The 14,840-nt window shown below is 43.8% G+C and overlaps 1 protein-coding gene across 1 annotated transcript in view; it reads right to left on the minus strand.

The window, feature by feature from the left end:
- LOC137097952 (tectonin beta-propeller repeat-containing protein 1-like) overlaps positions 1-14,840 on the minus strand; it is a 40,500-nt gene that overhangs the window by 23,849 nt on the left and 1,811 nt on the right. The window contains exons 2-8 of the mRNA XM_067473438.1: positions 12,990-13,570; positions 10,718-10,900; positions 8,851-8,973; positions 7,363-7,488; positions 6,064-6,238; positions 3,285-3,385; positions 1,580-1,681 (exon numbers count right to left, since the gene is read on the minus strand). Of these exons, the coding sequence (XP_067329539.1) occupies positions 1,580-1,681; positions 3,285-3,385; positions 6,064-6,238; positions 7,363-7,488; positions 8,851-8,973; positions 10,718-10,900; positions 12,990-13,223 (1,044 nt within the window). The 5' untranslated portion in view covers positions 13,224-13,570. The remainder of the gene's footprint in view (positions 1-1,579; positions 1,682-3,284; positions 3,386-6,063; positions 6,239-7,362; positions 7,489-8,850; positions 8,974-10,717; positions 10,901-12,989; positions 13,571-14,840) is intronic.

Below are 14,840 nucleotides of genomic sequence, written 5' to 3' on the forward strand. Positions count from 1 at the left end.
CGTTCGGTAATAATAACAATAGTAGTAGTAATCAAGGTGGTCAGTTGAAACATTCACACCTAGCTCCAGCAGACAAGAGTCCTTTGTCCCACCCTGGACATTATTCCACAGATATATAAACCCTTTTTCCTAGTTCCAACAGACCTCACTACCTCTCAGGATACTTGCCATAGATGCAGGCGAAACGTCAGGAGAGAATGCCTCTAGAACATAGCCATATAGCCCGAAAAAAACCCTACAACAACCCAGCTGAAATATTCACAGCTAGCTCCAGCAGATAAGAGTCCCTTGTCCCACCCTGGTCCTTCCACAGATATATAAACCCAGAGGTAGTGACTTCTAACAGACCTCACTACCTCTGAGGATGCTTGCCATAGATGCAGGAGAAATGTCAGGAGAAAATGCCTCTAGAACATGGCCCTATAGCCCGAAAAATCCTACAATAACCCAATAGTAGTAGTAATAATAATATAATATTATGATATATAAATAATAAAATGTAATATAAAATAATATATAACAATATAAAAATAATGGTATAACAAAAATATATAATAGCTTATAATATCATAATAATATAATAAAATAAAAACATTTAATATAATTATACTATATACAATAATATAATGCACATATAATTCAATAATTATTATATAATAAATTTATAAAAATATTATAACTATAATATAATGGCACATATAATTATAAAATAATTGAAGTAATATAAGAATATAATATTATAATAATAACATATTTTAATATGTATATTTTAACTAGTTACATGTTTTGATTGTGTGTTTTAGCACTGTTGTAACCCACCTCAAGTGATGAGGAGACGTGGATAAGAAATATAATAAATAATAATAATAATAATAATAAATAATTTATTATTTAATAAATAACAATTTATTAAATAATAATAAATTTAATAATAATTTAATAATAATCAAATTTAATAATTAAATAATTAAATTTAATAATTTAATAATAATTTACATGTTTTGATTGTGTGTTTTAGCACTGTTGCATTGTAACCCACCTCAAGCCATGAAGAGAGGTGGATAAGAGTTATAATAAATAATAAATAATAATAAATTTAATAATACTTTAATAATAATTAAATTTAATAATTTAATTTAATAATAATTTAATTTAATATTTAATTAATATTAATAATTTAATAATAATTAAATTTAATAATAATGTATTTAAATAAAAAATTAATAATTAATTAATTAATTAAATTTAATAATAATTTATTTAAATATTAAATAAATAAAACCAATAAATAGTTACTTCTCGGAAACAGGAACGTGTTCCAAAGCCACCTTGAGAGATTTGTTGCTGTTGTATTATTATTATTGTTATTATTACTATTCCCTTACTCCAAGTCCAAGGTCCCAATCCAGCCGCCATTCCACTCCACTAGGATTGTGTTCAATGACCCTCTGGACGTTGAGTGAAAGGGGAGTGGATGTCCACCAAGACTTTCCCGGCCTCCTCCCTCCCTCCCTCCCTCCCTCCCTCCCTCCCTCCCTCCCGCCGGTGGTTCCCAGTGGGAAGGCCGACCCTCACTCACCTGGTCATTGAGGCCCACGTCCAGCATCACCAGTTCACCCACCATCCCGATCCAGCTGGTGCCGCAGGGATTGTGCGAATTCACGCCCCTCCGGAACCAGACCTGGGAAGAAGAAGAAGGGCAAAGCACGGTCAATGCCAAGGACCTGTCAATCAAGCTATTCCCCAAATTCTGAAAGTGGAATAAGTGGGGATGGTGGGGGTCTCCTTCTCTGGGGGCTTCAAATCAGAGGCTGGAAGGCCATCTGTTGGGAGGGCTTGCATGGTGTCTTCCTACATAGTAGAAGGAACTCTAGGCTTCTATTATTATTATTATTGGGTTGTTTTGCTTGCTTGCTTGCATGCTGGTCGCTTCTGTGGCGAGTCACTCTGTGGGAGTCCCTCTGGACCATGCCCTGACCTACAAGAAGCACTGCCTGAACATCAAGCAAAAAGTGGGCGCTAGAAACAATATCATACGAAAGCTGACTGGCACAACCTGGGGATCACAACCAGACACAGTGAAGGCATCTGCCCTTGTGCTATGCTCCTCTGCTGCTGAATACGCATGCCCAGCGTGGAACACATCTCAACACGCTCAAACAGTGGATGTGGCTCTGAATGAGACATGCCGCATTATCACGGGGTGTCTGTGCCCTACACCACTGGAGAAATTACACTGCTTAGCCGGTATTGCACCACCTGGCATCCACCGGGAAGTATCAGCCAATAGTGAAAGGACCAAGGCAGAGACATCCCCTGTTTGGGTATCAGCCAGCACGTCAACGACTTAAATCAAGACATAGTTTCCTAAGATCTACAGAGACACTTGCAGGAACATCTCAGCAAGCAAGAGTCCAAAAGTGGCAGGCTCAAACCCAGAACTGATACCCAATGAGAGACTCCCTCCTGGGCACACAGAAGATGGGGCGACTACCACCTCACCCACCTCATAGGAAATCTGCTACAAAACAGGAACTTTTTTGTTGAGTTTCAGGGCCAAAGAAGCAGAGGTTGAAAACAGAAGAACGACCAAATGAGAGACTCCCCCCTGGGCACACAGAAGACGGGGCAACTTGGAAGGCGCTGAAGAGACTGCACTCTGGCACCACGAGATGCAGAGCCAACCTCAAGAAATGGGGCCACAAAGTGGAGTCCACGACATGCGAGTGTGGAGAAGAACAAACCACTGACCACCTGCTGCAATGCACCCTGAGCCCTTCTTCCACATGATGCACAATGGAGGACCTTCTTGCGGCAACTCCAGAGGCACTCCAAGGGGACAGAGACTGGTCAAAGGACATTGAATCCACTACCAAACTCACACATTTTGTATATGTTATGTTATTATGGCAATTGTTTTTCATTATTTTATTACTATTTATTATTTTATATTATTATATTATTATATTCATTTTAATTTAAATTACATTATATTATTATATTTTATTTCTGTATTATTATAATGGACTGGTTGCCCTGACACAACAAACAAACAAACAAATAAATAAACATGCAGAGGCTGGATGGCCATCTGCCTGGGGGGCTTGGATGGTGCCTCCCTGCATGGGCTGGGTGTCCCTGGGGTTCCTTCCAGTCTGGGATCCAATGCACTCCAAGGAGCGGCTGCTGCAACTGCTCAGGAGCAATCTTGGGTTCCTTTTTCCTGCTTTGCAGTTGGGGAAGAGTCCAGTGCGGGCAGACGGCGTCCCTCTGGGCTGGCTCACCTTCCGGTCTTTGGTGAGGGCCCAGACCACGTTCACGCCCACAGAGACGTGCAAGAGGCCGCAGCCCGGGACCGGAGGCTCCACCACCGTCCACGAGAGACCTGGCGGAAGAAGGAGGAGAAGGAGAAGCGGCAAACGGTCAGCCAAGACCCAAAGCAGAGGGACTTCATAACAGTAGCAAGGCAATATAATAATAATAAGGCAACGGTACAATATCACGTCATAATACAATAATTATATTATGTTATTGTTGTTGTTGTTCATTAGTTCAGTCGTCTCCGACTTTTCGTGACCTCCTGGACCAGCCCACGCCAGAGCTCCCTGTCGGCCGTCACCACCCCCAGCTCCTTCAAGGTCAGTCCAGTCACTTCAAGGATACCATCCATCCATCTTGCCCTTGGTCGGCCCCTCTTCCTTATTATGTTATATCATACTATTATTATATTATATTATATTTTACTGCTGAGCCCCCCATGGTGCAGTGGGTTCAACCCTTGTGCCGGCAGGACTGAAGACCGACAGGTCGCAGGTTCGAAACCAAGGAGAGTGCGGATGAGCTCCCTCTGTCAGCTCCAGCTACCCATGCAAAGGGGGCATGAGAGAAGCCTCCCTCCCACAAGCATGGGAAAACATCAAAACATCCGGGCGTTCCCTGGGCAACATCCTTGCAGACGGCCAATTCTCTCACACCAGAAGCCACTTGCAGTTTCTCAAGTTGCTCCTGACATGAAAAAAAAATCATAATATAATAATCTATATAAATACAAATGTCATGTTCGTTTGTGGGATTCACAGAACTCAAAAACCACTGGATGAATTGACACCAGATTTGGACACAAGGCACCTATCAGGCCAATGTATGCCCTTCACTAAAAAAAAATTGATTTTTGTCATTTGGGAGTTGTAGTTGCTGGGATTTATAGTTCACCTACAATCAAAGTGCATTCTGAACTCCACCAATGATGAAACATGGCACACATTTCTCCCATGACCAATGGAAAATACTGGAAGGGTTTGGTGGGCAGTGTCCTTTGGTTTTGGAGTTGTAGTTCACCTACATCCAGACATCACTGTGGACTCAAACAATGATGGATATGGACCAAACTTGGCATGAATATACTCAATATGCCCAAATGTGAACACTGGTGGAGTTTGGGGGAAATAGAATCTTGACATTTGGGAGTTGTAGTTGCTGGGATTTATAGTTCACCTACAATCAAGGAGCATTCTGAACCCCACCAACGACAGGATTGGGCCAAAACTTCCACACAGAACCCCCATGTGGGCCATAGCAACACGTGGCAGGGGGTGGCTAGTAATTATAATAAAATATTACCTTTACTAAAATATTAATATACCAATAATACAATAAAATATTAATATAATATTGATAATAAAAACTTAAAGGTTTCCCCTTGACATGAAGTCCAGTCGTGTCCGACTCTGGCGCTCTTCTCCATTTCTAAGCCAAAGAGCCGGTGTTGTCCGTAGACATCTCCCAAGGTCACGTGGCCACTGGCAGGACTGCATGCAGCGCCATTACCTTCCCGCTGGAGCGCTACCTATTGATCTACTCACATTTGCATGTTTTCGAACTGCTAGGTTGGCAGGAGCTGGGGCTGACAGCGGGAGTTCACCCCGCTCCCTGGATTCGAACCGCCGACCTTTTGGTCGGCAAGTTCAGCAGCTCAGCAATTTAACCAGCTGCGCCACCAAGCGGACTATATTAATAATCATAATGTAATAATAATAATAAAATAATAAAAATAGTGATAAAATAATAGTAATGCAATATAGTAATGAAAATAATAAATATATAATAATAGACTAGTAATAACAAAACAAATATTACTATAATATAATATAATATAATAAAACAATATACACATAAAACATTAATAATAATAATAAAATATTAATACAGAAATAAAATATAATAATATAATATAATGTAAATTAAAAAGAATATAATAATATAGTAATATAAAATAATAAAAATAGTGATAAAATAATAGTAATGCAATATAATAATGAAAATAATAAACATATAATAATAAACTAGTAATAACAAAACAGATATTGAAATAATATAATAAAATATAACAATATACACATAAAGCATTAATAATAACAAATATTAATACAGACGAAAATATAATAATATAATGTAATGTAAATTAAAAAGAATATAATAATATAATAATATAAAATAATAAAAATAGTAATAAATCATAAAATAATAAAAATAGTGATAAAATAATAGTAATGCAATATAATAATGAAAATAAATATATAATAATAGACTAGTAATAACAAAACAAATATTAATATAATATAATAAAATAAAATATAACCATATACAAATAAAACATTAATAGTAATAATAAAAAATTAATGCAGTAATAAAATATAATAATATAATATAATATAATGTAAATTAAAAAGAATATCACAATATAATAAAATAAAATAATAAAAAGTAATAAAATAATAAAAAGTAATATAATAATGAAAAAATTAAATATATAATAATAGACTAGTAATAACAAAACAAATATTAATATAATATAATAAAATAAAATATAACAATATGCATATAAAACATTAATAGTAATAATAAAAAAATATGCAGTAATATAATATAATATAAATTAAAAAGAATCTAATAACAAAAATATAATAAATAAAATATAATAATATAATAAAATAAACTAATAAAAAGTAATATAATAATGGAAAAAATGGCCATAATACCACAACCACCACCACCACAGCTCACCCTGGGGGTTGTTCCTGTCGACGCCCTCCCTGACCGCGGCCTGCCCCTCCCACAGGACGGCCCAGACCAGGTCATCCGGGCCGCAGCTGATCTGGACGGCCTCCCCGGGAGCCGCCACCACGGACCAGGAGGAGCCCTCGGGGTTGTGCGTGCAAACGCCTTCTCGGTACCAGACCTGCAGCAGAGATTAGTATTATTATTATTATTTATTTCGGGTATTTTTACCCCACAGTTCTCAACCTCCTGGCCGGGGGGGGGGGGGGGGGGGGGACTCAGGGCGGCCGAGAGAACGATTTGCAGGCCTGTCCTCTGCTCCCTTTGGCGTGCGTGCTGCCTTGGAGGAGACATCCTTAGCCCGGGTGGCACCCGCTGGCCCCTGACTGCTTGCTGCCTGGAGACATAGCCAGACCCATCATAATATTCATAATAGAAGCAGCCAGGCCTCAGGCCTCTTCCTTTCCCCCCTCAGCCATTTCAGCAGAAAGGAAGGGAAAGAAAGGAAGGCTCTTGTGCTGTGAGGAATTCTGGGAGTTGGAGTTTGAGACATCTGGAGGGAGGGCCAAAGTTTGCTCATGCCTGCCAACTTAGTATTTTCTGCAGAAGTGGAGCCTCTACTTCAGAGCGCCCCAACTTCAGAGCATTTTGAGTTGAGAGTCGTTGCTCGGACGGGGATGTCAGTGTGTGACAGAGTCCTTGAGGTTACTCGCTCACACAGACTCACAGAGCACACTGCAGTCTTCTTCAGTTTCAAAAATAACGAAGTTTACTGAAAGCATTTCAAGACACGACTACATCTTGGCGGCTCACAGAGTACAGCACTGAACACACAGGCAAAGAAGGACACCTGCCCTCCTGCCTTACCTGCCTTCTCGCTGGCACCCTCCCTTGTCTTCCCAAAGCAAAGGAATCCCTGCCATCTCCCATGACCAATGGGAGATAGCAAGGACTCCTTGCTATCGTTTCAAGGACTCTCCTCTCTGGCCTTATTCTCTCTCTCTCTCTCTCTCTCTAATAGTAACAATCTAGTGCACAAAACTGGACATAACTGAATCCATTACTAACACATTTGAAAACATACATAGAATACTTCCAAGTATCCTGACAGGGGATAGTGAGTGCCCGAGGGAACGCAGGGGGCTTCAACCAGGATCGTCTCGCAATGTCACATTTTCTCCTCCTTGGTTTATTTTGAGGGGGGAAGACACACACAACCTCCCCCCCCCCCCAAACAGATGCACACAGTGGCGACAAAAGGCTTCCTTGCTTGCTTGCTTCCTCCCTCCTCTGCCGCGTACGTACCTTTCCTTGCAAAGAGACGGCCCAGACAGAGAGCCTGCCCGCCGGCTCCTCGGTGATCTCCCACCCGCCCACAGAGAGGTCGCTGAACGGATCCGGCAGCTGCCTGGGATCTTCCGGGGACGGAATCTGTTGCGACAGAGAAAAGGAAGAAGGGAAACAGCATTGGCCTCACAACCCATAGATGCAGGCAAAACATCAGGAGAGAGTGCTTCTAAAACATGGCCCGGAAAACACACAGTGACCCAGCGATTCTGGCCATGAAAGCCTTGGACAAAGCATTGGTTTTGCTCCTTTTTTCAGCATTCAGGGATTCCTGGGCCCCTCTGCCTCCCTTGGGACGCGTCTGGGAGAAGGGGCGTCTCAACTGGAGAAAGAACACTCAGCCTTTGCAGCAAAAGCAAGCACTTGGCCTGAAGGAGAAGCTGAGGAGCAGAAGAAGAAGAACACCGGGAAGAGTGGAAGTGGTTGCAATGCGTGACAGCCAAAGCGAGGGACATCTCAGCCATGAAGTGACCTTTGCCAGGCTGATGAAGGAGGAACATCACGGCCGGGTTCAGTCCTGGACCGAGAGGGAGGGGCAGGAGGGACGTCCCTCCCACAGGGCGGGTGGAGCCTGGACCGAGCGGAGGAACCACCAAGGGTCCCATCACTCCAGCCCATCCCCTGTTTGGGTCTCAGCCAGCATGTCAACGACTTAAATCTAGAAATAGTTTTCTAAGATCTACAGAGACACTCGCTGGAACACCTCAGCAAGCGAGAGTCCAAAAGTGGCAGGCTCAAACCCAGAACTGATACCAAATGAGAGACTCCCCCCTGGGTGCACAGACTTGGAAGGCGCTGAACAGACTGTGCTCGGGCACCACGAGATGCAGAGCCAACCTTCAGAAATGGGGCCACAAAGTGGAATCCTCGACATGTGAGTGCGGAGAAGAGCAAACCACTGACCACCTGCTGCAATGCACCCTGAGCCCTTCTTCCACATGATGCACAAGGGAGGACCTTCTTGCGGCAACACCAGAGGCACTCCAAGGGGCCAGCGACAGGTCAAAGGACATTTAACCAAATACCAAACTCACAAATTCTGTATTTTGTCTGTTTGTTTGCTTTGTTCTGTTAGAAATGTAATATAATTGACTGGTTGTCCTGACACGACAAATAAAAATACTCCTGCAAAGGAATCTCACCAGCCCTTGGTGAGAGGACGGGGGAGGATGAGTGTGTGTGTGTGTGTGTGTGTGTGTGTGAATGGAGCCACTTGGTGCCAAGGCAATGCTGCATAAAAGTGACAGGCATGGTGCTCAAACCCCGATCTGCTGCCCCTGGGATCTCAACCAGAGCCAGCCGTCTCAAACGTACAGATCAACCACCCCGTTCCCCTTCTTCTCCAGGGAAATAACACAACCTGTGTGTACTGGTGACACTCCCCGTTGTGCGCCATGTTCCGGCCCCCTTTCAGAGAGGGGGAGGGGAGAGGAGGGGGGGGCGCACCTGTGCCCAGGTGTCCCGGGCCACGTATCTCCGGAAGCGGATCCACCTCCGCCGCCGCACGCAGGAGTTCCACCGCTGCTCCTTGGTGTAGGCCGCCGGGAAGTCCATGGCGTACGTCCAGCCCTGGGAAGGCAAGCCAGAAACAGCGCCAGAATCAGGCAAGGAAGGGCCTTCCACGGCCAATCCGGTCCCGCTGGAGACATCCTCCGCCCGGGTGGTGTTCAAATATACTGTGTGAAATCCCCCCCCCCCCCTTGCTGTGGTCTCAGCCCCGTTTGTTAGTGTGAGTTAAATGTAAGTTGGATGTTTGTAACTCAAGGGCAGCATACAGATATATATAGTATCATAAACTTGGAAGGGTCACCCAAAGGCCATCCAGTCCACCTTGTTCTTAACTAGGGAGTCAATGTAAGTCAGATGTGCGTGTGTCTATGTGTATATGTGTATGTATGTGTGTGTATATAAATGGCATGAGTAAACTTTGACTCTCCAGGTGTTTTGGACTCCAGCACCCACCATTCCTCGCAGCCTCAGCCCCCTTCCTTTTCCTTTTCCCTTTCCTTTTCCACTTAAGCGGCTGAGGCTGTGGGGAATGGTGGGCGTTGGAGTCCCAAACACCCAGAAGTTGGCCCATGCCTCTTATAGAGCAAGAAAATCTATAAGGATTGTCTCAGAAAGAATTAATAGGTAAAAGAAAACAATCCTGGTGGTGGAGGGGGTGGGAATTGCACATGTTGATGTGTACGTGCATGCCTTAAAATAAAAAATATAGAATAAAAATATAGAATACCACTAATAATAATAGAATCCTAGAATAATCCTAGCAGAGTTGGACAAGACCTGGTGGGCCATCATCCAGTCCAACCCCATTCTGCCAAGAAGCAGGAATATTGCATTCAAATCACTCCTGACAAAAAGTGGGTGCCAGAAACAATATCATACGAAAGCTGACTGGCACAACCTGGGGATCACAACCAGATACAGTGAAGACATCTGCCCTTGCGCTGTGCTACTCTGCTGCTGAGTATGCATGCCCAGTGTGGAACACATCTCATCACACTAAAACAGTGGATTTGCCCACTGGAGAAATTACACTGCTTAGCTGGTATTGCACCACCTGACATCTGCTGGGAAGTAGCAGCCAATAGTGAAAAGACCAAGGCAGAGACATCTCCAGCTCATCCCCTGTTTGGGTATCAGCCAGCACATCAACAACTTAAATCTAGAAATAGTTTTCTAAGATCTACAGAGACACTCGCTGGAACACCCCAGCAAGCGAGAGTCCAAAAGTGGCAGGCTCAAACCCAGAACCACAATCAATGGCTGATACCAAATGAGAGACTCCCCCCTGGGCACACAGAAGAAGACTGGGTGACTTGGAAGGCACTGAACAGGCTGCGCTCTGGCACCACGAGATGCAGAGCCAACCTTCAGAAATGGGGCCACAAAGTGGAATCCACGACATGCGACGTGTGGAGAAGAGCAAACCACTGACCACCTGCTGCAATGCACCCTGAGCCCATCTGCCACATGGGGCACAAGGGAGGACCTTCTCACAGCGACACCAGAGGCACCCCAAGGGGCCAGACACTGGTCAAAGGACATTTAACCAACTACCAAACTCACACATTTTGTATTTTCTCTGTTTGTTTGCTTTGTTCTGTTAGAAATGTAATATAATGGATTGGTTGCTCTGACACAACAAATAAATACCCCTGACAGATGGCCACCCAGCCTCTGCTTAAAGAAGGAGCCTCCACCACACTCCCTCTGGGGCAGAGAGTTCCACTGCTGAACGGCTCTCCCAGTCAGGAAGTTAGGTGATGCTATTGCGGAGGATGCGCAGGGCAGGGCTCGGCCGACCTACCCCTTTTCCTGTGGGCTCTCCAGCGCAGTTCTGGTCGAGGTGCCAGTCTTCCTCCCACTCCCAGTGGGGCGAGGGCAGCGCGAAGCCCCCCAGCGCCCTCTGCTCCAGCCCGGTCGCGTCGCTCCATTGCCAGCGGTCGCTGGGAAGCAGCTTCTCGCAGAAGCCCGTCACCGGGTTCCAGCGCTGGCAAGAAGGAAGACCATGCGTCACTCATGGCATCTCGGGTAAGGTTATTTATGCATTTATTTATTTACAACATTGATGTTCCACCCTTCTCACCCTGACTCAGAGACTCAGGGCGGAGCACAGCATACACACGGCAAGCATTAAAAACATTTATCTCAATATTAAAATACACTATTTAAAACCGTCCTGGTCATCAGCGTCACATCTAATTGGCCTGGAAATCTTTCCTATTGCCGGGGACAACTTCGGCCCTCCTCCCTTCAGGCGTTTCGGACTCCAACTCCCACAATCCCTCATCACAGCGGGTAGACATAAAGCTATTTCATCTTGGTTTAATGTTTGCATACTAGTATATATCAATTGTATGCTGATGCTTTTATGTTAAGCCGCTTTGAGTCTCCTGCGAGAGTGATAAAGAAGCGTACAAAGAAATATCACAACAACAATAGTAAATATAATATAATAATAATTATAATAATATAGAACATAATAATAAATAAAGTTGTATGCTAATGTTTATGTTTAAGCCACCTTGAGTCTCCTGCAGGAGGGATAAAGCAGGGTATAAATAAATATAACAGTAATTATAAATATAATATATAACATAATAATTATAAATATAATATATAACATAATAATAATTTAAACCATATGCGAATGCTTTTATGTTAAACCACTTTGAGTCTCCCTCAAAGGAGGGATAAAGTGGGGTATAAATAAATATGATCTGGCCAGGGTGGTCCATGCCTTGGTCACCTCCAGATTGGACTACTGCAGTGCGCTCTACGTGGGGCTGCCCTTGAAAACGGCTCAGAAATTCCAACTGGTCCAACGGGCAGCGGCCAGGATGTTAACCGGGGCCCCTTACAGAGAGAGGTCAACCCTCCTGTTCAAGGAGCTCCACTGGGTGCCGTTTATCTTCCGAGCCCAATTTAAGGTGCAGGTGCTTACCTACAAAGCCCTGAATGGTTTGGGACCTGCCTACCTGCGTGACGGCATCTCCATCTATGAACCCACGCAATTGCTTCGGTCATCTGGAGAGGCCCTGCTCGTGATCCCGCCTGCATCGCAGGTGCATTGGGTGGGGACGCGAGACAGGGCCTTCTCTGTGGTGGCCCCCCGACTCTGGAACGCCCTCCCCAAAGATCTTAGGCAGGCCCCTACATTGGCAGTCTTCAGAAAGAACTGAAGACCTGGCTGTTCCGATGTGCCTTCTCAGATTAGGAATCTCCAATACCAAGTCCCAGAAGCACTTTAGTAGAACTAAGATGGCTGCACACCGCACACTGCACTTACTTTATAATCCTACATATCTCCTGCCACATCAGCACTTTTAATCCTGTACCCACTACTCTGGCCCGGCCCAGTTTTATAGTGTCTTGATGTATTGTTTTCTGTTTGTTGTTTATTCTGCTTAACTGTTTTTAATTTGCTTTAGGTATTGTATTGTTGTATTGTGTTTTGAGTCCTTGCCCTGTGTGAGCCGCATCGAGTCCTTCGGGAGATGCTAGCGGGGTACAAATAAAGTTAATAATAATAATAATAATAATAATACCCATTTCGCTAAGAGAGATACACTTATTGTGAAAAGAACTCACATGTTTATCATTCAGAATGTGTGAATCTTGCCTTACAGCCCCATATATATATTTGCATACTAGTATATATTATATATACACTAATGTGTGTGTGTATATATATATATACACACACACATTAGTATATATTACATATATATATATCATGCATGCTTGAACCTATCTGGCCTCCAGTGCAAACGTAACCTGAAATCTTTGGCACATCGTGTACCTGACGCTGATTCTTCCTCCTGTCCTCCTTCCAATCTCCTTCCCTCCTCTCTTGTTCTCTCTCTTCCTCTCTTTCCCTTCAAGAAGCTAAACATACCAGGAAGGAGGAACACCTGCACAACATCAACCAACCCAAAGCGGACAGACAGTAATCTCTCTCTCAAAGTGGACAAGGGTACGAGGCCCGGAAGCCCCGAAGCCCTCCTGCCCTCTGGCGCTAACCCAGTCCGAGCCACGGCTCTCAACTCAAGGCGCCCTGAAGCGGGGCCCGGCCGCACCTGATTCTCGTAGGCTTCCTCCTGGCAGCGGATGGGCAGGTCCCCGGCGTGGACGTAGACGTAGACCTGGTGGTCGCAGGCGATGCCCCAGCAGCACTGCTTGGTGGCCGAGACCCGCTTGAACTCGCGCTGCCCGTCCCGGCAGAGCCGCTCCCAGGTGTGCCCGGCGGCCGAGAGGGTGTAGACGCGGCCAAAGACGTCCACGGCCCAGAGCAGGGAGCCCGGCCCAGACATGGCGGGGAGGGAGGGAGGGGGGCCGGCCAGCGCGGAGAGGCCGCTCAGCGGGAGTCACGGCGCACCCACAACGCCCACGGCAGTCCCCTGGAGACTGTGGTCGGCGGGGCCATCTGCACTGACCGCTCGATGCGGTTCCAAAGCGGAGTTGAAGAAAGCGGTTTCAAGGCGTGAGGATGATGACATTGGAAACAAACCACGGAGTGTCGAGAGGCACCAACAGGCCTGCTTCTGAGTTCTCTGGCGGAGAGTTGTTGCCGTTTGAGCTCCGCAAAACGGTCAGTGTGGACTGTGTAGGGCAATTAGCAGACACGCTTGGTGTGGTTGGACGACATCTCTGATGAGCCCTGATTGGCCAAGACAATGGGGAAAAAATCCTCCATTAGGAGACATTATAATACAAATAATAATGAATAAATAAATAATAATTATAGTACTATGATAATATAATAATTAACAGTAATACATTAAAATAAATAATACATTATAATATAATATAGCAATATAATAATTAATAGTAATACATTAAAATAACACATTATAATATAATATAAATTATACTATAATATAATAACAATATAGTAATTAACAGTAATACATTAAAATAAATAATACATTATAATATAATATAAATAATGCTATAATATAATAATAATATAATAATTAGCAGTAATACATTAAAATAAATAATACATTATAATATAACATAACTAATACTATAATATAATATAATAATAATATAATAATTAACAGTAATACATTAAAATAAATAATACAACATATTAATATAATGCATATTAAATAACAAGAACAATAATAAATAACAGCTATACTTATTATGACATTATTATTATTATGTAATAATAAACAATAAATAATAATAGTTATAAATACATAATGAATTGAAGGGCAAGACCTGAGCCGAACAGGGAATGGTGTTTGTTTGGTGTGTGTGTGCGTGTGTGCGTGTGTGTGTGTGTGGGGGGGGGGGGGGGGAGACGGTCATTCATATTAATAAGGTTGCCCTAAGTCAGTGTTTCTCCACCTTCCTCATGCCCCTCAATACAGTCCCTCATGTTGGGGTGACCCCCAACCATAATATTTTTGTTGCTACTTCATAACTGTATTTTGCTCCTGTTATGAGTCGTAATATCTGATATGCAGAATGCATTTTCATTCACTGGACCAAATTTGTCATTAAGACTCAATACGCCCAAATTTGAATACTGGTGGGTTTGGGGGGGCGGGGTGGTGGTGGTGGTTGGGTTTGTCATTTGGGAGTTGTCATTGCTGGGATTTCTAGTTCACCCACAATCCAAGAGCATCCTGAACTCCACCAGAGATGGAATTGAACCAAACTTGGCACACAGTTCTCCCATGACCAACAGAACATACTGGAAGGGTTTGGTGGGCATTGGCCTAGAGTTTGGGAGTTGTAGTGGGACAATGAGGCCTGGCTCAAGAGCAGTACGTGTGAAAAAGATCTTGGAGTCCTCGTGGACAGGAAGTTAAACATGAGCCAGGAATGGGATGTGGCAGCAAAAAAAGCCAATGGGATTTTGGCCTCTATAGTGTCTAGAATCCAGGAAAGTCCTGCTCCCCATGCTCTATTCCGCT

Source organism: Anolis sagrei, chromosome X, assembly GCF_037176765.1.
Source record: "Anolis sagrei isolate rAnoSag1 chromosome X, rAnoSag1.mat, whole genome shotgun sequence".
NCBI classification, from domain to species: Eukaryota; Metazoa; Chordata; class Lepidosauria; order Squamata; family Dactyloidae; genus Anolis; species Anolis sagrei.